The sequence below is a fragment of the Electrophorus electricus genome, chromosome 3 (genome assembly GCF_013358815.1).
Source record: "Electrophorus electricus isolate fEleEle1 chromosome 3, fEleEle1.pri, whole genome shotgun sequence".
In the NCBI taxonomy this organism is placed as follows: domain Eukaryota; kingdom Metazoa; phylum Chordata; class Actinopteri; order Gymnotiformes; family Gymnotidae; genus Electrophorus; species Electrophorus electricus.
Window position 1 is genome coordinate 4,585,869 of NC_049537.1, and position 23,132 is coordinate 4,609,000.

At 40.2% G+C, this 23,132-nt stretch overlaps 1 protein-coding gene across 10 annotated transcripts in view; it reads right to left on the reverse strand.

Moving 5' to 3' along the window:
* The window catches only part of sgip1a (SH3GL interacting endocytic adaptor 1a), a 43,361-nt gene that overhangs the window by 13,664 nt on the left and 6,565 nt on the right, over positions 1-23,132 (reverse strand). For 9 of the 10 annotated variants that reach the window (XM_027013520.2, XM_027013525.2, XM_027013524.2 and 6 more), the window contains 8 exons: positions 7,118-7,181; positions 6,326-6,350; positions 5,782-5,844; positions 5,466-5,520; positions 5,127-5,308; positions 2,395-2,403; positions 629-640; positions 64-88 (listed from right to left, as the gene is read on the reverse strand). In XM_027013520.2, coding sequence (XP_026869321.2) covers positions 64-88; positions 629-640; positions 2,395-2,403; positions 5,127-5,308; positions 5,466-5,520; positions 5,782-5,844; positions 6,326-6,350; positions 7,118-7,181 — 435 coding nt within the window. The remainder of the gene's footprint in view (positions 1-63; positions 89-628; positions 641-2,394; positions 2,404-5,126; positions 5,309-5,465; positions 5,521-5,781; positions 5,845-6,325; positions 6,351-7,117; positions 7,182-23,132) is intronic. The other variant, XM_027013521.2, reaches the window with a different exon arrangement.

The following is a 23,132-nucleotide window of genomic DNA, read 5'->3' on the forward strand; positions in this document are numbered from 1 at the left end:
ACATCCACACTGTATCTCACATATGCGCAAACATATAATTTATTATATATAATTTGTACTCACCAGGATTATTTCTTTTTGCCAGGCCCTGAAATAAAAACAGAAATCCAAATATTAAATTCTTCAAAAAGTAATTTTCATTATTACTATTACTATTAGTGTCTCTTTGCAACAGTTGCCCAGACTATGAAATGCTTGATTATACAAACAGAGTCCTCTTTCTTACACTTTTGCCTCAGCAGGTCCTACTTCAGACAGTGAAAAGGCTATCTGCCATATAGCAGATGTAAGCAGTTTTGCGCTCACAGGGGTGCCTTAGTCATTATCGTGCAGCTGGAGTGCTCTGCACAGCAGCCGAGGTTACAGCACACCAGTGCATTAACCTTGAAGTATAGCTCTGCTGTTGCACATGTGTGGGAAAATGCTTAATGATGACAGCAACAGTCAAAACTTCAGCAGTGGCCGCTGCACTTGCAACATGGTATTCAATCATTAACAGGAAAAGAAAACCTGCAAAGTCCTCACACAACCTTTGCATCAAGACTTGGTCATGACGTGTTCCAGTTATTCTGAGACTACAGAGAGCACAAGAGAAGAAAGAAGCTATTACATTCCGCACGGCACTTACCGGGCTACGTCTCTGTGACCAGCAAAAAGGAAGAGAGAAGAAACACCTGGTCAGAGAGTGACAAATCAGTAATATGGACTTTCATCAACATGAGCCTCTATTCTTAAAGCACAGACAGTGTAGCATTCACTCCCATATAACATCAGTGTACTATAATTCCCCCGACCGCTTGAAAGAAACGGCATGTCTTAATTATATATCGGACACATTTCTGTTATATTCAGAAATAATTTGTGTATTTAGACCCCAAATGGCACACTCAAAAGAGGTGAGCCCTACCTGTAGAATACAAGAACTAAATTAATTAATGAAATATATTATTCAAATAATTAAACACATATATTACTCAAATAATTAAATAAACAAAAATAATCTGTTGACTGAAGATTTTGGAGTTTCCCCTGTAGCTCACTCATCATGACTGGGTGTTCCTCACCTATCTAACTGCTGGGCTCCATAAACTACTTCTGTGCACTGTTAGTGATATGTAATACTGCCTTTATAATGTAACTAGAACATTTTAGAATTACTCTTTTCCACCGTGAACTATGGAAGGCCTTTAAAAAAAGCATCTTATATGAACTATTCCCAGTCAGGTGTATCAGATGGAGTTGATAGAGGAAGGATAGGTGAGAGGTGAGAGGAGTTTATATTAAGTATAAGCAATACTCCAAAAACCACAGGATGATCCACCCAGCCCACATGCACCAGGCCATTAGTGCAAACCACTGGTAATTGTGGCTTAATAAAAAAAGACCCACACCACTTTTCTGTGTCAATTCATTTTGAATGTTTGGAGGATAAGGCCTGAACTGGTTCCTGATTTCACATGACACTCATATACACTGCTAAGACAAGAACATTAGAACCTAGACAAGAGCATCTTTTACCCACATCCCCATGTCTGTGCACACAGCAATGCTAGGATCTCAATGTCCAGCCTGAGGAGAATTCTAGGACCAATGAAATGCAACTGTTTGCAGCAATGTACCAGAGGCAATCCTATTGGCTAGAGGGTGTGACCACTGTGTGTGTCAGCCAATCTCAGCTCAGCAGCCGCTGAGCAGGAAGAAAGGTCTGCAATTTAAAGCTTTAACAAGCTAAGCTAGGTTTCAGGCTGCCCACTCAGTACATTCAGGAATAGAATGTTGTAGATGTGGAATGAGTCCATAGGTTTGGATTTAGAAACTGAATTTGCAGATTACACATACGGACACTTGCTAGATTGTTGGTCACATGATTAATTCATGGAGATGTACTATCCAACTATAGACAGTGAAATTTTGAAGCCTGACATTTTGACTACAATAGTGTTACATAGCTGCTCCATCTGAAACAACATGTCAAATGCTCTGTTCAACAACAGCAGAATGGTCTTGAAACACACCCATTCACATATAGAGACTGCCAACTACAGAAGTTCCATGAAATTTCCTATGACAGAAAAATGACCAATAACAGAGAGTGAAGAACTTTTTATAGTGATTATCCAAATTTGCAGTGACTCACTTATACTACAGGTATACTTGTGCTAGAGTTAAAATATTGCAACAGCAGTGACAAAGATTCCGTTTAATCTACAAAAAAGATCATTTACCAGAGGTGCATGCAAAATGTTCAGTTACAGTAATTTCAGTGTCAAGACAAAGCACCAAAAGACCCACAGCCAGGGGCACAGGGGCACATCAACCACGAGCCCTCCGCCCTGCCAGCGTAGGAAGCGGAGCACACACCATTCCAAGGCAGGGAGAAGGTAAAGCGCTTACCAGACTCTTCTGTGGAGGCCAGCGTTAGGGAGAGAGGAGAGGCAGAAAAAGACGCATTTGTACTACAGGCGTGATCAATATTGTCATGTGCGTGATGGTAGTGAACTGAGGATGAGATGAGATGGTTTGGTTCATCTCAAAGCCTCTGTATGCAATTCTGTGTTTTACCACTTACTCGGATATTTGCTTTTCACCAGGAAAAACTGGGCAATGGTCAACATGTGAGTGTCCTGATGTGCTGACCTAAGCACAATCTCACTGCCTGTCTTGTTTGCGCTTATATGTATGGATAAATGACAAACAGCATTAGTGCCCACCGACCCCAACGTTACAAAATGGATGGGACTACAAAATGGGAAGACTGCATGGGTGACTCACCATATATAAAAGCCCCAAAAGAAGAATGTGGCCTAATCAATAAAACACAAATGCCAGCTGCAACCCGGCACTTGGTTTTGTCAAGTGCTATAATGGGAACGCCTGGGCCATCGTGTAATGTTTCAGCTGAAGAGAAAGGCTACCAATCCCACTGTTCTCTGGCTCAGCATGAAGGGAGAACGGCATGTCTCAGCTGACTGTGGTTGTGGTGTGCTTGAGAGTATACAGCAACCCACACAAATGATCAATGTGTGCCCAACCAGGACGTAGACATTAAACAGGGGGGGAGGGAGCTCAGTATTCATTGCTTAGTTCATCAGGCCTGTTAACCTTTGGTCTCTTTTACATTCTTCTTAACAAATTTTATGCTCAATCCATCACCATGGTTACAAGTGTAAGTGTTGGTTGCCATGGTACACACGAGCATGTGATTCGTGTTTCATTCAGGGAGTATGAGGAATGGCAAGAGTTCCAGAGCCTTTCAGTGGAGTGAAGCTCAGAATGCGGAATTTTATGGCTCAGAGTGGAAGATTTTAATTTCAATGTAAGGGCAGAGCGTTTCTGCCCTTACGTGCACTAAATGCCACTGTGTGGTTCGGTAGGCAGTGGGATAACTGTGATACAAGTTAATTAAGATCTAAAAACAGATTAACACAGATGATAGGTAGTTTTGGGGTACGCCTAAACCTCATTGGAAGCCCTGGGGTAATTTTTCTATTTATTTATTTATTTATTAAACATTTTTTTGGGCTTGTTTGTTTGGATTTATTCAAATACACCAAAATATGCCAAAATGCTTGTATTTTAAGAACACTGTTTAGTGCAAATGTTGACATCTTTATGTGATTAAAAGCAAAAACAGAATGGCTATTCCTGGTCTACTGACAGAGGAATAGTACATACATTTATAAATTATATGTGCAAATTACTGTAGCAGGAGCAGGTTTGTAGGGCTACAATGCTTTCACTGTTATAGCAGAAATCAAAGAAGCTTTGTCGAGATTCCCTAATCAAAAAGGGAAGACTGTCCTATAGAAGAGCTAAGGGCTAGTTTATTGATAAACATAGACTTTAGCTTAAGGTATATAGGTCATTGTTTTTGTGAATCAGCCTACCAGCCTGCCATTTGCCATTATTGTTAATCAAGAACTTTAGTAAATGCATGGTGTGTGTTAATAATTCATTGTCCAGACATGCACCCTTCAGACGCTGGCCCGTGTGCTTCTTGCCTAGTTGTGTCGTGTGGCATTAGAGGTCCCATTTTCCAGGCTGAATTATTGAGGGTGACCACACTGACACTGCAGTCAGCCAGCACACCCGAGCCTTTTCCCCAGTGCCTGCATACTGGAACAGGCTCGCTAGAGGACAGAGGACACACTGCCCACCTAAAGTTCGCCTCACTCGAATCGCTCCGACTGTGGAAAGACTGTCAGGGACCTTCTGAGGTTTTTTAGACAATTTAATAATCTGTTGCCTAATGAGAGCTTCTTTCCCTGGTGTATTACAAGCAAACCTTCAACCTGCTCTTAGTGGTTTAAAATAGGAAGGCTACATCAGCAATGTTCTCAGTATAGCTGGATACCTGTACCTTAATTATGTGATGTAAAAGACTGTGAGGTATCTAGATTGTAGACAAATGCACATATTGAATTTTAGATAGCTATGCATGAGTTCATATAAATGTTTTTTTTTCTTTCTTTCTCTAATACAGACACATAGGAACTTTCTCAGACTTTTTAAATGAAAGAATGCTACAGTCGACAAAACATCATTGTGGACCGTTAAAACAACCACGAGCACTGCTTTGAAATACAAAGCAAGTGGAGCCTATTAGCAATATCGGTTAAGTGGTCAAAACCAGTTCATAAACCCAGTTTACTCCTTGTGTGCCATAGGAGTGAATGAGCACAGGTATCTAATGAGCACAGGTTAATTAGTTAACAAGTTGCAAAAGCAGCTCTTTGCACAGTCCATAGGTGACCTGCACCAGAAGCAGAGCACGCATGACACATGCTCAAGACATATGACAACAACAGGCAAACACTGGCCTGTTTTCTATCAACATGTGCTTCTCTAGCTGAGGTGGTGTGGAGGTGATGAGCCTTAAAGCTGTGTCTACAAAGTTTGGAAGCCGGGAACAGTGCAGCGAGCTTTTTCTTCTTATCACATTACTCCTGGGTCCCTAACAGGCTTGAAAAACACATTACCTCATGCTTATGTGAGCCTGGTGTCAGCGCATCAGAAAATATACACAGGATATGTGGCATGGATGATCACGGACTCATTAACGGACTCGGAGTCAGGAGTAAATGCTATTAAAAGACAAAGAATAACATAACGTAGGCAGGACTCACCAGAGGCGAGGGAGACAGAGCTATGTTGCCTATGGAGGCTTTTAATTCATCTACAGAAGGAGCCACAAACTCAGAACTGTCCACAGGCAGTGGTTTGATCTTGATCTTGAACTTTTTGCGGTGGTCTTCCTCATCCTCCGACTCACTGGAGGAGAAGAAGCGGCCTTTTTCCTTAGGGGATTGTGGGAAGTTGTTAAGGAAAAAACAAGGACAAAACAGCGCTTTTCACCTGTGATGCTGTAACGGGCGCTTGGAAGCTGCTAATTTTGGTGGCTACATCTAACATCTGTCAGTTCACTTTTGACAGTTCATCGACAGTGTGGTGCAGTTTCAGGATATCATCATCTTCATCTGGCCTTATGCTATAGCCTTCATCATCCACCATAGGAGTGTTCTGGAACAGAGAGCACTCAAGGTTAACTCCTCTATTTTTGACAGCATCATTACCCCAAGAGCGTACATTAATATTAATTTTTCTTAGCCTTGTTCACTTTGAAGTGCCAATCAGGTATGAAAGCGTTATTGATCTCTTATTTATATGGTTAAAGAATGAACACGTAGAAAAGTCAAAACATTCACTACCAGATTACAATTCACAAAATAACTGGACACATTGTAATCACGTCCTTTAATGCAATGAAAACCAGGCACTTACATAACGGTCCCAGTCAATCTCGCCGTAGAATCCATTAGGAGCCCCATTGGACTTCTTCTGAGGCTATAAGTAAATCAGAACAGAAACTACTTATGGTGCATGAGCTTATCTTCCCCCAATGAACTTTACATACACTAGATGCGCTAAGCCACCATAAAGACACCCCAGGAGAATCTACAGGTTCTAAGTAGCTGTGCGACATGAAGGAACACTAAAACTAAAAACTAAAAAAGTTCTCTTTATCACTCCATCATTATCTTCATTCTCTACATCTGTTCTGTATGCAGTACCAACTCAGTCTCTTACTGTTCCTATTGTAGTAGTCAATGATACAGAGAGTGAATATATAATGCGGATTATTTAGCTTAGTCAGCCTTATAATTTATTACACAAGTGAATACTTTACATGAACTCAGATTTCATTTACAGTAAATCTGACAGGTTAATAGCATTAAAGCATAAATGCTTAAAAACCTTTTGTACAGAAGGCTCGATCAGTTCCAATGTTAAAATGAAAGTTGGAAAGAGCAGAAGGAGTACTTACCCCTGCCTCTCTGTCTGGTGACCCCCTGTGAACAAGCGCAAGAGAGAATGAAAGCAAAACAGAGAAATGAGAGAGAGAGAGAGAGAGAGAGAGAGAGAGAGAGAGAGAGAGAGAGAGAGAGAGTCATTATTACAGAATGAGAAAGAGACAGAGAGAAAGAGTGTGTGAGAGAGAATCTTCATCCACTTAACACCTAAGCCTTTATTTCTCCAAGTTCAAGAGCTACGACAATTTGCACTCTACCACCTGTTTGGATACCAAGGAGAAGCATGCAGCCTACATAGGAACTAGTCATTGTTCACTTATCCAACTCATTGACACTGCATGCTAAAGCAGGGGCTGGAGACTGAGTAAGCTTAACTTTTTTCATCAGAGTCTCCTGACAGCTCCATCCACCCTCCTCATTTCACACTTATAGCTCACTTATAGTGGCTTACAGTCAGGACAATATCAGTGATCTGACTAAGCTGTCTCACAGGCATGGAGAAGTGGGTGCAGGGCCATAACAACAGCACTCCTGGTCCAGAGGAGCCACTGGAGAAATTTAGCGCCCACCTTTGGCTATTCAATTCTTTAGCTGCAGTATGTTAGTTTATGCCAGTGTTTTCATATCCTTTGAGTGACGCTGACTCCAGCTGAACAGTGGTAGGTAGAATGGGTATGCGGCACTGGCTGTCCCACTGAAACTCACAGAAACTCAGGACTGTGATCTCAGGGCTAAAACTAAATCTTTTGAGCTTTGTTTTCGTCTTGGAGAGTTGAACAGTGGTAACAGAAACATGTGATACTGACGCAGAGTCGGCGTCCTTCTCTTTCTTCCGGATCCCAAAGGCCTTCCGGGTGCGTTTTTTCAATCCTGCAAATAAAGGAGAGAGGCATTCAGTGTATGGCTGGAACCAACAGGCAAAAGCTTCATACTCTCCCATGCATCCGCATGGATGCTACACACCCCCATGCAAGCCTCGGAGAGCTTCAAGCAGACACTGCCCACTGAGTGCACCCTGAGAGCTTTTGAAAAGAGAGACACGTCTTTGAAAGGTTAGGACAGACAAACCCAGGCCATCAAAGATCACACCAAAGGTGTTCATGTATTATTAAATGACACTACGCAGATGTCTTGTTTCCTGCTACTGAGTGGTGAAAAGTACTGCACTGTCGACATAATAGATGTTCCTTTATAACAATTATCAACCTAGAACAATTCTACACAATCACACTGCATTTGGAATGACTGGCTGTCTAAATATAGCAGCAACTCTCATTTGTACGCATATGAGTAATCAGAAACCGTGTAAAAGAGCAGAGGTATAACCTACTAGCTGACTAGAGTCAGGTTTGAACACCACCTGTGCCCAAGTATTGTAAATTTTTAAAAATGGCAAAACAATCTTGTCCTTGCAAACAACAAAACTGTCAGCCTGGAGAGCTGCACTGGGAGACAGCATGTGTGGGATCAGCGTGATTACAGCAGCTTCTCTCTGCTCGCGCCATATCAGGGCTGGGTTGGAACGCAATACATGTAACAGTGCTACGTAATCAGGACCCATAATGGGTAACTGTATTCCATTATAGTTACAGACAAGGACAGTAATTAGATTACTGGCACATTTTTGAAAAATATATGGCAATTACTAGTAGGATTACATTACAACTTAATAAGGTTCACTTATTCCTTTGTATTTTCTTTGTTAATGGTTCTAATAGAGTGAACGTTTCCTTTAAAAGGGGAACATTTTAACAACCCCTAAAAGGAGACTACACCCTCATGTGGAGGGCATAGGGGGACATTGATATGGCACTACAACACACAAAATCTAAACCACAACCCACCTAGCTAGCTAACAGAGCTGGCCAATTTGATCTAGAAATCTATAAAATATATCTAAATTAATCAAAAGACATGAAATTCAGCTTTCCAGTTCTTTCAACTGAATTAACTTTTTCTTTATGGACACTTTTGCATCCTAACATCCTAAGTGACTAACAATTAGTGTACAGACGTTCTGCAGTTAGCCAGTAGGTGAGGTACATGTCAATCTGTTAAATAAATGAAATAAAATGTATTTGATTTGACATGCATGTGGCCTAGTGACACGACAAAATAATACAGATAAACGAAAGCAGCTACTAATGGAAGGATGAGAAATAGGTGTGCGTCCAGGTGTTCTGCTGGACAGAGTACAAAGAGCTGAAAACCTGACTGTCCAGCCTAAAACCTGATGTCTTGCCATGCTAACTTACAGGACCAATAACAACTTCAGAGCCTATATGGCCAGATATTTCTATTCCTCTCCATTCAGCTATTCCTTACAAATTAAATCAATTAAAAAATGTAAAGTAATACACACGTATATATTTTTTCATGGTCATAGAATAGATGAAAATCAATTGCCATAAAAATCCACTCCCTCACTAGATACTATCAATAATTCTGATGTACCCAGGTATACTTTCTTGAAGATCAAGCAGAAATGCCGTTTTTTCAAGGCTGATGTGCAGCCAATGTGTGGGAACCTAGTTTAATACAGACTTCCACACAAACTCCAACCACTTCACATCTATACTTGTCAGATTTGTTTTTAATCTCAGCGTGGTGGTGGGGTGTGGGTGTAAGGAGACTGATTTGTGTCAGATTATTTTATCACATGCTGTACACGGAGCAAACATTGCAAAAAACAAAACAAAAACAAAAACAAAACAAAAAAAACAAACAAACCCAACCTTTAGGTAATCACTGTCAGCTCTGTATTTGGACATGTTTAGGCCTTGTTAAGGTGCTATATAAGAGATCATACAGAAAGTAAATTTCATGTGTCCTCTCTGCTCATATGCTTTAGTGAAGCAGCTACACACACACACACAGAAGCAGTCTGAGTAAATGTAGGGTGTGGGTAAGGTCGTAAGGTAAGGTAGGGTAGGCTGTGTGTAAGGTTGACCTATAAAGAATGGTCATAGCAAAGCAAAAACAGCTTCACAGAGTATGGCGACTGTAGAAGGCAAATGTCAACATGAACGCCAAAATAGGCATTCCAGAAATCTTGGCCGGATACATTTTTTAGGTCCCAAAAGAGGGCATGTCTGGGAAAATGAGGATTTATGTTCACCGTACTACAAGTAAGCCTGATAAATACATTTATTAAAAGTGGCATGTATTCATGACACCCCCCCCCCTTCTATTATTTGAAAGTCTAAATATGATGAATGTATACGCTGAGAGCAAAAAACCCACTTTTTCAATACGCTTCCTTCTCAACCAAGTTCTACATCATTTCTAAGGGGAGTTCTATTTTAGCAAAATATATAATAGAAGAGTCCATGATCTCCTGTTGCGGAACAGTGTTTTGATTCACTAAGTCTACGTTCCGACAATGTGCCACAGGTTCGATATGAAGAACTTTGCCAAGAAATGCTATACATATCTGAGATGTTTACACTGGTGGAGCCAGACAAGATAGGAGTAATTGGGCATTCTGTAGCAAAGGGACTTCTCAATGATGCTTTCCTGCCAGGGAAGGGATGCATTATTTATATGGACTTTTACACATCTGCTGGGTTGTTCATGTTCCTTCACAGAGAAAATAAAGGACTTGTGGGAGTCTGTTGGTGGCCTGGCACTGTAGGGGACCAGGGTTACATATTCCTTACAGTTAATGGGTTAAAATGTGACCCAAAAGTCATTATTATTTTCAGATTATTTTAATATGGCAACCCTTTGCATTAGGTTACAGATATATTTTATAATTGGTAACCAGAAATCTGTACCAGAGTAAGTTTTTAAAATAAACCCTCTCAACCTTGATTACAATTTGTATCAAACATGGTGGGATGATTTATTTGGTGACATAAAAGAGTTACACTAAAAAATGTAAAACTTGGGTTAGGGACACAACTTTCAGTGTAACTTGTATTAAAAGGTATCATGACTCAATACCAAACCAGCTCAGTAACTAACCAGGAAGCAGGAAGGGAGAGTTAGTCAGCTTTCAGCCTACATCATCATGACAGCATCTTACTATCCAACCAGTTCTCTTTGGCAGCTTCACTTGGGTACGTAAACTGCAGCTTACCTCAAATACATGAGAAAAAGATCTGGTTCTTAATCAATCAAACTGGAAACAAAATGTCAGCTGATTTTTGCTTGAAGGACTTTTTAAAAAGGTTTTGATGTTATGAATATAAACCACACTGTCTAAGCATATCTTATGTGGCCTATTTATGTGGCTTTGTTTTTATCGTATATATAGCATGGCAAATTTTCAAACCAATAGTACAAAAGACACAGTCCCCTTGTCTGAGTAATAGCTGGCTGCATCACCAAACACAACTATTCTTTCAGCATCATAAAATGCAAGTTTTTATTTTCAGTGAAAGCGATCAGCAAAACCAGGAACAGATCTATGAAAATGCTGGTTAGAGACGGAGGGCGTGGATCCAGCCAGACCTCTGCAGTCACGGGAAGCACGGCTGATGGCTTTTTTGAGCTTCACTAAATATTTCCCCACGCCGCTCCTCAGCCATGGAGAGTCCCATCTGGCACACAGCGTAAAGCTAATCCCCTTTCCCCTTCTCACTCTCACATTCTCAGTTTCTCTCTGCACATCAAACAGGGTCAGACACTTGTGATAACTCAAGGTTGAAAACAATAACTGTACACAGGAGTTTCTTGGAAATATTGCAATGCAAAGGTCATTCAATATAGGAAATGATGGTCAGTACCACTGAACACACTCTCTCTAATAATTAGAATGATTTATTGCCATAAGGCCTTTGGGAGAGTGAAAGAGGGCCGTCCAGGAGACAAGGGAGGACAGCTAATGCATACAGGACTGTGTTGATAGAGAAGAAAGGAAACGAGACACTATGGATCTGTGTCTCACATAGCCACACCCAACTCACACAGCTTGGCTGACCTCCACCCACTACACCCACACCCACGCGTTTACACACACACACATATACACACACACACACACACACACACACACACACACACACAAACGGTCTCACTTTGAATCATTGCCAACAATGTTAATCCTTCGTGTATCACATAGAAGAAAGGGACTTGTTTATAGCATAAAGAAGAGAAAGGGAGTCTCCCAGAGACTCTAGAGGATTCAAAGAAACAGCCAATCAGGATGATCAAACAGCCACCTCTCCTGATGCCCAATGCCCAGACCCACCGAGGCCAGACAAACAGCCACGGGCTGGGACCCAGGTCAGCATGCCAGTGGAGATGCCACTTTGTGATTTTGTGTGGAGCACTTGGATGTCCTGGAGACAGCCAGAGGAGAAAAAAAACTTAAATATATGATAATGACGACTATAGAAACATATATTCTGTAATCAGAGCAAATGTACAGGTAATTAGGAGCAGACACATTGTCATTTTTCATTTGTTCATATTTGTTGCCCAGAAGTCTGAACAGAGCAGAATGAAGAAGTCTGAACACAGCACTAGTGTAGCTAAAGGTTATGAAAATAATATGGATGCAGGGCAACAATGGCTTCTGTATGTATGCACTGCGACGGAATCGGTAACGTGATTAGCAGCAGCTAACCAGGCCTAATCCCACAACCACAACCACAAGAGCTGACAGCGAAAACAGCCAAGGGATGCCTGCCCACCAAACAGAACACAAGGGGAAGCACAGAAACAACAAGATTCCCTGGATGCAGGGAATTGATAAGGAAGAAAAGCAACACATACATTCTGTGGAATGCTGGCTTGTGGCTGAACTATCTTCCAGTGCTCTGTAGTATTAGCAGGACTCATCTCACAGACTAGGTCAGAGAGGCTGCCAGTGAGTCATAGCAAAACAGCACATGGGAGGAGAGAAGGGAAGTTCAGTTTAGATCGGAGACTGAAGCCTTCAGAAGTTGAATACATAGCGATCTTAGGAAAGAGTCTGGACTCATATCATCAAGGAGAAAACTGAAAGAACTTTTCTTTTTAATTTAAAAAAAAAAAAATCCTCTATTACTAAAGTCTTTCGGTGCCCACACATGCACAGCACGACTGTTATGAAACACATTATTCATTGCTCTGTTTAGTGATGGTATCTTTCACGCAGCCCGTGTAGAAGACAGATAAGAATCATCCACTAAGACCCAAATCCAGCCGCCTGGTCTCAAGGGCGTGCTCAGCTTTTTTCCACTGCTTGAGCACGTACACCTCTTTCACTTATGGTTGCACTACTTCCAATAAACTTTCAAGTGAAATCTTAGAGCTGGAAGACTTTCCAATACAAGTATATTCAAATGTTACATTAGGCCTACAGAGACTCTGTTGATCTCAGCCTCTTGCATGATTTAGCGGAATATGTGCCACTGCTTGCTCTTTGAGGAGTTTGCTTTTACTGGCAAATAGGAATATTAAAATGTTCAGCTTTCATATTTCAGAAAAGTTTTGTTTTGATGAAATAGGTTAATTTTGGAGCATCTTAGTAAACAACCATCATAATTATTCTGTTCATTATTATTTGTAGGAGCAGTTTTATAACAAAGTCTCAGTTTTGCTTTTTGCAGTTTTTAACATGCTTTCAGCCCTTCCTTGCAATTGACATACAAGCTCCACTCTTTACATCTTATCCTGCATCATCCGCCAAAGAGTGATCCGCACTAGAACTGTGGACGAGAGATGAAAATTCCAAATGTTCTGCTCTCATAAAATGCTCACTGGTCTCTTTCCATCCTGTGGCTGGCTCTCTTTGTCTGCTCTGGGCAAACCACTGAGCTTGGACCAATGAGCTCCAAGTATGTCCACAGCAGCGGCTACTTGAGAAAGGGGCATCCTGAAAAGGGCACACTTTGCTCAGGACCGTCCCGAAGTGGGTTCATGAGCAAGATACGGCGCAAAGTGGGTCAGAGGAAGAGTGGTGTGGCTTATCATCATGGCAGCATGGTGAACTACAGGAGAAAAGAGCTCCTGACAACCGAGTCAGCACTGGAAAGACGAACGTTTCCAGCGCACCACAGCTAGGCCTAGTTAGTGCATGTCTAAGTAATCTTTTAAGAGCATGAATCAAAGATGTGTACAAAATCTGTTTCCATAAGCACTAAGATCCATTTTCTCAAAGTTTCATTCACAAGAACCTTAAAGTAATCTCCATGCCAACACTCCATCTGTTACTCTTCATCTGCACCATCTTTCCTCATATCGCTCACTCTATTTTCTCTCTCCTTTCTTTTCTCATGCTCTTTTAGTTTGTCAGGGAAGGATGGATGTGTATATGTCCCAAGGATTTAAGATTCATGGCTTTGCTGACTTTATACTGTCCATCAATCAAAAGCTCTGGTCAACATTCGGCACAGTTAAACTAACGGGGACATTTAACATTGGAGTAAAGGTATAAAATTAAACAAATCAGAGTTGGATTGCTAGCCTACCATACATTTTCACCCCAATATTACTCAATATTACTGCATGTTCTGTCACAGGACAGCATTACACTTTGGCATTGTAATCAGCACTAATAAAACAGATGAGGGATGTGTTTTAAGCACTCATGCAACTGCAGCACACTGACTCACTAGCATATTATCTAATAGTATGAGAGGTATAATGGTATAATAGTATATACCAAAATGGTTACTAACATTTATGCCAATCTGTTGCCCATAAAAATGGCTTGGATCAACAAAATCTAATCTCTACTTGAAAGGCCAAAGAGGCAAAGCAAATAAAATTTCAAAATGAGCAAAAACGGTGCAGTCTGGTTGGCCTAATGTATCACATCTGAAGTTAGTGTGGCAGATTTGCTTAGGAAGGGATTAACGCTTGACGATCTGTTCAGCTGGAGACGGCCGACGCTGTGACAGGGGATGCCGGCAGCAGCAGGGGCTTCTGCTTACTCGCCCTCTCCACCACTCTTCCCAGAGCTGATGAAATAGCTCCCAAATACCTCCCAGTAATGACACACTCCAAAAAGTGGAGCGTATATTGTCTGGATTTCCTGGCTGCACAGATATTGAAAGATCATGCTGACAGATGAACATATACATATGCACACAGACCAATTTATTTAATCAATTAAACAGAGCTATTTAAAACATTCATGACATACACAAAATTAACATTTATACTGATCCTCCCTGGGCTGCATTATGGGCACTGCTGTATACATGAATTCTTTTATTAATCCTCAACAAATCCCAACACATCTAATCCCATCAGTTCCATATTATACTACATTAAAAAACTGATCACTTAGTGTAAAATGCATCAGACTGAGAATGTTCATGGAACAGGCTGGGAACAGCCTATTGAAAGCACTCTTTGCTATGCAGCAGTGCTGCTTCTGTTCAGTGCATCAGTGCAAAGAGAAACAAATCCATTAACATTCTCTTCTCACTGCAGAGTATCCAAACATATCTTCTCCTCCACATCAAGGCTTCTTGTTCTTTGCCCATCGATTTTGCATCACTCTGTCTAAACAAACTGTTGACCTGTAATGAAAAAGGTCTTTCAGCAACGACGTTTCAGAACAGCCTCAGTCTGCATGCCTCCAGACCAGCACTGTAGATATGGCATGATACCAGACATGTCAGCAGACTTTTTGGCTGATACTGAGCAAATAGCTGAGGGCAGATGAAAAAAAAAGGGTCTGAAGTGATTTAGTGGGGGACACCATTAGCCACAGGCTGGCTCTCTAGTAGTTTGGCCTTACTGTGCCTTACTGTGGGCAATCGCATTTAGGCCTTGCTGTGTTTTTTACAGTGTGGCACTGTTCCATTCAAACCTCTGGTACATTACATCATAACGAAGTGACTCGAGGAACCATTCCATTCAAACCGCTGGTGTGTCACATCACAATGAAGTGACTCATGGTGGATGGGAGGTTTTTTTATTGTTTACCTTTTGACTAATGGATTCATATTTTTTCTGACACAGCTTTACTATCACTTGCACACACTTCACCTCCTATTACTTTCAACTTTGTTTTTTAATCCACTAGTGCAGTGAGATGCAATAATGGGTCTTTTAATACCCAAATCTAGATCCCAGTGTCTATTAGAGTAAAAAAAAAAAAGTTGTGTCATATAGGACATGAGCAAAGTACATTTTAAAGTAAAAGCACTAAGGCTGGGTGAGTGAGCATGTTAAATAAGACTAGTATGCTTGTTCTGGAGCCACTGTGACAGTATCCTAGATACAATTTTGAAAATGCACTTTGCAGATCCATTGAGAGTCTGTTGTTGTCTAGAATATAAGCACCATAAAGTTCATAAAGTTCTATTAAGAACCTTACGAGTTCTACCTGGCTTTAAAGGTAACTCCAACTCAGTTAAAAATGTCTGCACTTTTCCTTCCTCTTATTTAGAATGAATAGAATTTTTTCAAGGACCCACACCTGGGGGAAGCTATATTTGACAGCTCTTTAGAAAAACACCAAATGTCTGCATCCTTTTAATGATCCTTCTAAAGATGTTGTTAACCACAACCTCAATGCCTCCTCATTTCAGCAGAATGTGTGGTATATTGTTTTACTTGTACTGTACATTGTGTGCTGCCTTAAAATCTATCACAATTTGTGCAAAAATATAAAAAAGAGACCAATAAATAATGAAATTTCTCCACATTACAGTAAACCCAATAATTTTAGTTTTAGTGTTTATCACTTGCTTATGTATCTTACTTAAAGTAGAAATACATTGGTATGAGAATGTTAATCTATTTTTAATAGTTTTCCTCTTCATCATTTTAATCATTTTTAAATATATTGAATATATTAATATCTGAGTCTAGTGTCAATGACTTCACTGGGTTGTAATGAAACACCATACATAATATTAACATTTTACACATTTGATTTACTTATTTAACAAAATCAGCACAATTACAATTTCAGTGTAGAAGGATGAAATCTATATGAAATGCATCTATATGCAGTTATTTCAATTGAACAGGTCAGTAATCTTGTTAGATAAGATTATTTTAATTGTTTGCATTAAAATGAGGTTCAGATATTCATATTTCCTTATCTGTCTAAAGATCCAAGCCTTTCCCAAAGAAGATGCCTTTTCAAATAGATGAACTCACAATTCCTTTGCTATTTTCTACTCAGAATAGTGCTTGTAGCAGTAACGCCCATGTGATACAAACACACTATCAAAACAAGGTACGTGTGTGGTTACTGGTGTCAGCGAGTGTTTCTCCCCTCCCCCAACACTAGCTGCAAAGAATTATGCAGTAGGTGATTGCAATGCTCTATGTAAAACCATGTACCACAGATTTCAAACTTCAGTTTTAGCAATGACTGTTCAGGCAGATAAGAGAAGGGAGATTTTTTTTTACTTCAGATAAATACCATAAAAACATGAATATGCCAAAGTTTATGTTCTCTGTTTGTACTGTTTGGTTTTTTTGGTTGTTTTTTAAATCAGAGACCAATTCAAGATAAATCAAGTAATTTGAATATCCCACACTAGGAACATTAAAGTACTGAATGACATAAAATAAGATCATTGCACCCTGTCATCACAAGTGGTACACTAGTCTGAGACATGTCAGATACACTGCCTGGCCAAAAAAAGGTCACACACTCTAATATTTTGTTGGATCGCCTTTAGCTTTGATTATGGCATGCATCTGCTGTGGCATTGTTTCCACCGGCTTCTGCAATGTCACAACATTTATTTCTGTCCAGAGTTGCATTCATTTTTCCCCAAGATCTTGTATTGATGATGGGAGATTTGGACTACTGCGCAAAGTCTTCTCCAACACATTCCAAAGATTCTCAATGGGGTTTAGGTCTGGACTCTGTGGTGGCCAATCCATGTGTGAAAATAATCTCTCATCCTCCCTAAACCACTCTTCCACAATTTGAGCCTCATGAATCCTGGCATTGTCATCTTGGAATATGCCTTTGCCATCAGGGAAGAAAAAATCCATTGATGGTATAACCTGGTCATTCAGTATATTCAGGTAGTCATCTGACCTCATTCTTTGAGCACATAACATTGCTCTGCCCCCACAGGCTTGTACGGTAGGCAGTAGGCATGATGGGTGCATCACTTCAGCCGCCTCTCTTCTTACCCTGATGTGCCCATCACTCTGGAACAGAGTAAATCTGGACACATCAGACCACATGACCTTCTTCCATTGCTCCAGAGTCCAATCTTTATGCTCCCGAGAAAATTGAAGCCCTTTTTGCCGGTTAGCCTCACTGATAGGTGGTTTTCTTGAGGCTATACAGCTGTTTAGTCCCAATCCCTTGAGTTCCCTTTGCATTGTGCGTGTGGAAATGCTTACTTTCACTATTAAACATATCCCTAAGTTCTACTGTTGTTTTTCTACAATTTGATTTCACCACACATTTATGTGATCACCGTTCAGGATCATTCAAAACTTTTTTCCGACTACATTCCTTCCTCGAAGTTAACGCTTCCCCACTGTCCTTCCACTTTTTATAATGTGTTGGACAGTTCTTAACCCGATTGTAATAGTTTCAGCAATCTCCTTAGATGTTTTCTCTGCTGGATCCAATAATTTGACCCTTCTGAAACAGATTAAGATCTTTTCCATGACCACAGGATGTGTCTTTCGACATGGTTATTTATCAAATGAGAAGCTACTCACTGCATCAGTTAGAGTTAAATAACTTGTTGCCAGCTGAAACATAATCACCCATGCAGTAATTATCCAATGGCAGACTCTTACCTATTTGCTTAGTTAACTCCAGGTGGTGAACTTTTTTTTGGCCAGGCAGTGTATAATGCTAATGTGTAAGATAAATAAGGTTGAGTAATCAATGTAAGAACTGTTGTCATTATCATTCACCTGAGGTCCACAAGCCACAGGACCAGAAACAACAACAATTTATTGTTCTACAGCACAGCACTCAATGATGCTCTGTACAGTAAAGAACAAATATGTCTTATAATGAAATACCTTTAGCTCACATGCAGCTCTCTCTCTCTCTCTCTCTCTCTCTCTCTCTCTCTCTCTAACTGTAGCCAATGAGCAATAAAGATGACACAGTCTTGCACTTAAAATTAAAAATAAAAGCCTTTCTTGTTTTGGCTAATGCTTTGTAATAAAATAAAAGTTGGTGGGGCACCTTAAATAACACCCAATTCATTTGGATTATTTCCTGTCTAAAAAATCTGGCAGGCAATCCATTCTTTGACTGACACACTGAGTGGTGAGTCTCAGAGCTGCACAATATATTACTTTTAATAAATAGCAGGGTTAGGTGGAATTTAACAAAACTCAATATGTTTTCAGAACATAAAATGTACTATCCACAAAAGTAGTTCACAAAACATTTTTAACGCAGTATTGAGAATACAATTACTTACTGCATTTTAGGAATAATACTTTTGGAAAACCTCACAACTAAAAATAGTATCTTTAAAAAATCAGTCCTCACATACCCACTGGCTTTGCATGACTTTATTTTGGGTGACAACCAGTTCATATATATATATATATATATATATATATATATATATATATATATATATATATATATGAAACATTATGAGTGTTTTTAGCTGTAATTAATTAATATTGCGTTATCACACTATTAGCCTTTGCAATGCATCTGCTAATTTTATTGTGCACTGAATGCTTTAGAACCAATGCCAGGTATTCAAGATAAGCATTTTGATGAGAATAATAATAATAATAATAATATAAAAATTATAATTTTGGTCAAAATGATGGCTACCAAACTTTAGAACCCCAAAGGGTGTTTTAATTTTGTAAGACATATTGTATTGCAATATTCACCAAAATAGTCATGTTCCCGTATTGCCCCGTCTCATTTATAACTGCCAGCATAATAATATCACCTAACAGAGTGCTGCAATTCCCAGGACCCTATGGATTCAATTTGTTGAGTCACAGCACAAAGTGATTTCTGGTAAGGGTTTTGGCCTTGTGTCTCTGGCCAAAAGAGAAGTAGTGTTCTCCCGCCAATATGAGTCCACTGGGCCAAAATCCTTGACTGGCCTTCACTAGAACAACCAATCAATCTAATGGATTTGTCTGAGCTACTGAGGGTCTGGAAACATGAATTATGCTGTAATATGGTAACATTTATAAAATGGTGCCTGGAATTTGAGAAAAATGCTATTTTTATTCTGTGATCAAATTTCCTGAAATCACTGATTTAACTGATATTCATTTATGTTAAACAACAAGGCAAAATTAACCCATTTGACGATCATCCATGACAGAGAAACAAAACATGGTTTAATGGAAAGAAATGAATAGGCATGTTATAGAAATTGGAGAGAAACGGGTATATTTTGCATCTTTAACACTAAATCACGTTTACTTGTAAAAATGTGTGCATAACTTTTGCCAAAGAGGATTTATAAAATCGAAGAGACCACAGAGGTTCAAATCACTGCATGAGAGACATCTCCATTCATCCATCTTATTTATCCTTAAATGAAATGCTAAGAATCCATAAACGTGTGAGATATAAAACCCCTCAGTGGGACTCTATCATCACCTGTGCACAAATGCTAAAAGCAGCAGTGTCTCACTCAGAGGCAAAAACAAAACAAACCCCATTGTTTAGTCACCTGCTCAATGGGGTCTAGCTCACATGCCCCTCCCAGTGGAAAGGCTGAATCTCTTTGGGAAACCGCTATGGCCAGCAGGACAAGCTACAGTAGATGACATGCCACACAGAAGGCTGTGTGAACACAAATGTGTGATGGGACGGCCTTAAAGTGGGTGAGTCATGAAGAGATGATTACAGAGTCCGAGTCCAGTGCGCACAGTCAATTAGCTCCTGCTGCTGTTACTACGTATATATATATATATGCATCTCACACTCTCTTTATTTTATGCTTTTTGCTAGAAGTGGGAAACTCCAGGAATGTCTGTGGGTTCTTTAGTTTAACCCCACCTTTAATGTGACCCTAACAGAGGCAGTTACCATCGTACGGATCAAGTGGTAACAGTAACTTCCGGAATTATGTCTGAGGTTGGGTCTGGTACTGAAGTCAATTTCCTCTCTACCGCAGACAACCACAGAGACAAAATAAATAATTCTATCAAATAATATATTTTTTAAAATCATCAACTACAACATAAATAAAATATGGTTTTCACTGACCACTCACAGCATTGAACAAACCGCTTCGCTCGCTCAGGTCACAGAGAGCTGATACACCAACCATACGATTCCATGTTCACCTTTTAGAACAGAAGGCATACTCTCCTCTTGTGTGAAAATTACACCCAATCACGCAGCATGTGATGACCTCACCAGAGCTGCAAGGCGTTAACACAGCCTGTGAGAGCACTGAGTGTGTTCCAACCAGCTTCGTTGGCCTGCACTGAGATTTTGCTGATTCTAATGCTGCTCGTTTTCTCTCACTTTCTTGTCTCTGCTGATTCTAAAAATCAATGTGGGAATTCTATTATGTCCCAGTGAAACCTAATCATGATGAGTCATCCTTGGGATGAGGCGCATGGCCTCTGTGGAAACACGGAACAGCACTGTTCCTAAAACGGCTCCACACACATCCAGCGTTTTACCTGCACCCTCATTTCTGTTTTGTCCATGTTATGAGACTACCTGTACTGTAACTGTCTTTCTGCTCTGTGTCTGTTCTTACTTCTAACTCAATTTGTCTAAGCAAGGTGCTTTTATAAATAAAAAAAAAAGACACTTTACTTATGTGTATAGCACTGCACCGCGTACAGTGTATGTGCACTTGCAATAACTCATGTAGATTAAGCAGTGGGTGCAGTTTATTCTGAGTTGCTTCCTCTGTGACACACAACACAGGGAGCAAAATTAATGTTCTCTTCCTGCGGCTTGATTAAAGGCAGTAGGCAAGAGAAGAGAACAGCTTAGCCTTTGGCGGCTAATGCAAACAGTGGCTGTCAGGTTAGAGCTAATCTCCATAAAGTCTGCCATCCTTGAGATGACACAGCCCACTGAGAACATCGGTGCTCATTCAAATGACTCATGCTTGGCTTCAAACAGACGCCTGCACTTTCACACTAAGACATGGGTGGACATGTGACCACAGCAACGGTGCACACACATGATAATACAAGAAACAGGAGCAAAAGAAATGGACATATGAAAATGATTATCACTTATAACCCAGATAAAGAGACAGTAATATGGGATATGTAATATGTCTATATCTATCTATCTATCTATCTATCTATCTATCTATCTATCTATCTATCTATCTATCTATCTATCTATCTATCTATCTATCTCACACAAACACACACACGTGCACACACACACACGCGGGCACACACAGATGCACGCACACACAAACGCGCACACACACATACAAACACACACACACAAATTCAGATAAATAGACCTCTCATGTCAGTCAAAGCTGCTTGAAGGTTTCATAGCTTCTGGTTATGTTATAGTTATGGGTTCTTTTCTTTTTATTAAAGATGACATAGTCTGATAAATCTATTCATCCATATATCTGTCCATGTAGCCATACAACTACCAGCAGGAGCATGTTAGCTATCCTGTAAATACCAGCTCAGTAAATTGAATTGCACGGACACTAAGAAACTACAAACTATTTTCAAATAAAAAAAGCAAGTACACACACATGCATACGCACACGCACTCACACACGCACACACACACACACACACACACACACACACACACACACACACACACACACACACATATACATATATAATGATGAACTAAATCCTCTATGAATAAACTAGATGGTTTATTCAGACATAAATTAATAAAGCATAGCCAAAGTAAATTAGGATTCTCATAGGACCATAAGCTTCCTGCCTACTCATAAACAGAAACATACAGGATGTGGGGGGGGGGGGGGCTGAAAGCAAGAGAGAGAGAATCTCCCGCCTCCCCTCCTCTCAACTTATACATGATTTATGTCCTTTCCTCCCTAATATTTAATTTGTCTTTACCAAAGTCTTCCAATATCTTCGAAATATATGCTGTATTTTTTACTAACTGATCTTTCGCTACAAGAAACTTTAAATCAGTGTGTGTAGTACCACCAAGGGCTCAGTGCAATCCTTGCATCACCGCTTCACCCAGCTGTTTACCCAGAGCACCGAACCTTGCTGCGAGAGTTTCAAATCACTGGTAGTACTTTGTTTTCCTTTCTACTGTTATTACTACTTTCACTCACGATTGGCATCCCCCTTTTAGCCATCTTGTCTCCGTCTCTTTCAGGTTACAGCCAGCTTCTCGTCTGTCTGGCCCCCTCATCTTTAAGTCCACTGAGCCAGACCAATCCAGCTCTACTCACCTATATTTCTCATTCCTTTTATTAATCAATCATTCGCTGAGTAACGAATACGCATTTCTCCACCAATCCATGTTCTATGCCAGTGTTTCTCTGTGCATTTCTTCAGGCATTGCATTTACTAATTAGCCTTTCTATCACTTTTCTCACCTTCGGTTTTTTCACTTTCTCACTGACTCACTGTTTACCATGCCCACTGAAATTATGCTATATACTCTACATCTGTATTAAAGGTGGCACATTACAGGCTCATTGGAGGCCTCATTACTTTCTCCTAATTTTACTGACTGTGCCTTTAACCAGTTAACGTTGCCTAAGCCATCAGGCAGAACTGCAGCGCACCACTTAAAATTTCAGTAGATCTAATCCAGTTCCACATGCACCATCAATGCTGCTGTTGTGGTCTACAACTGCGTGACACCATCCAACTCATTCAAGAGCAACACAGAAAAAGTTAGTATTGCTTTAAGTGTTCCAGATTCCTTAAGCAGAGGAGGCAGACCAACTGTAAAAGCCCTTTGGAACAGACCACTGAGAACTTCTGATCTTATTCCAGCCACTG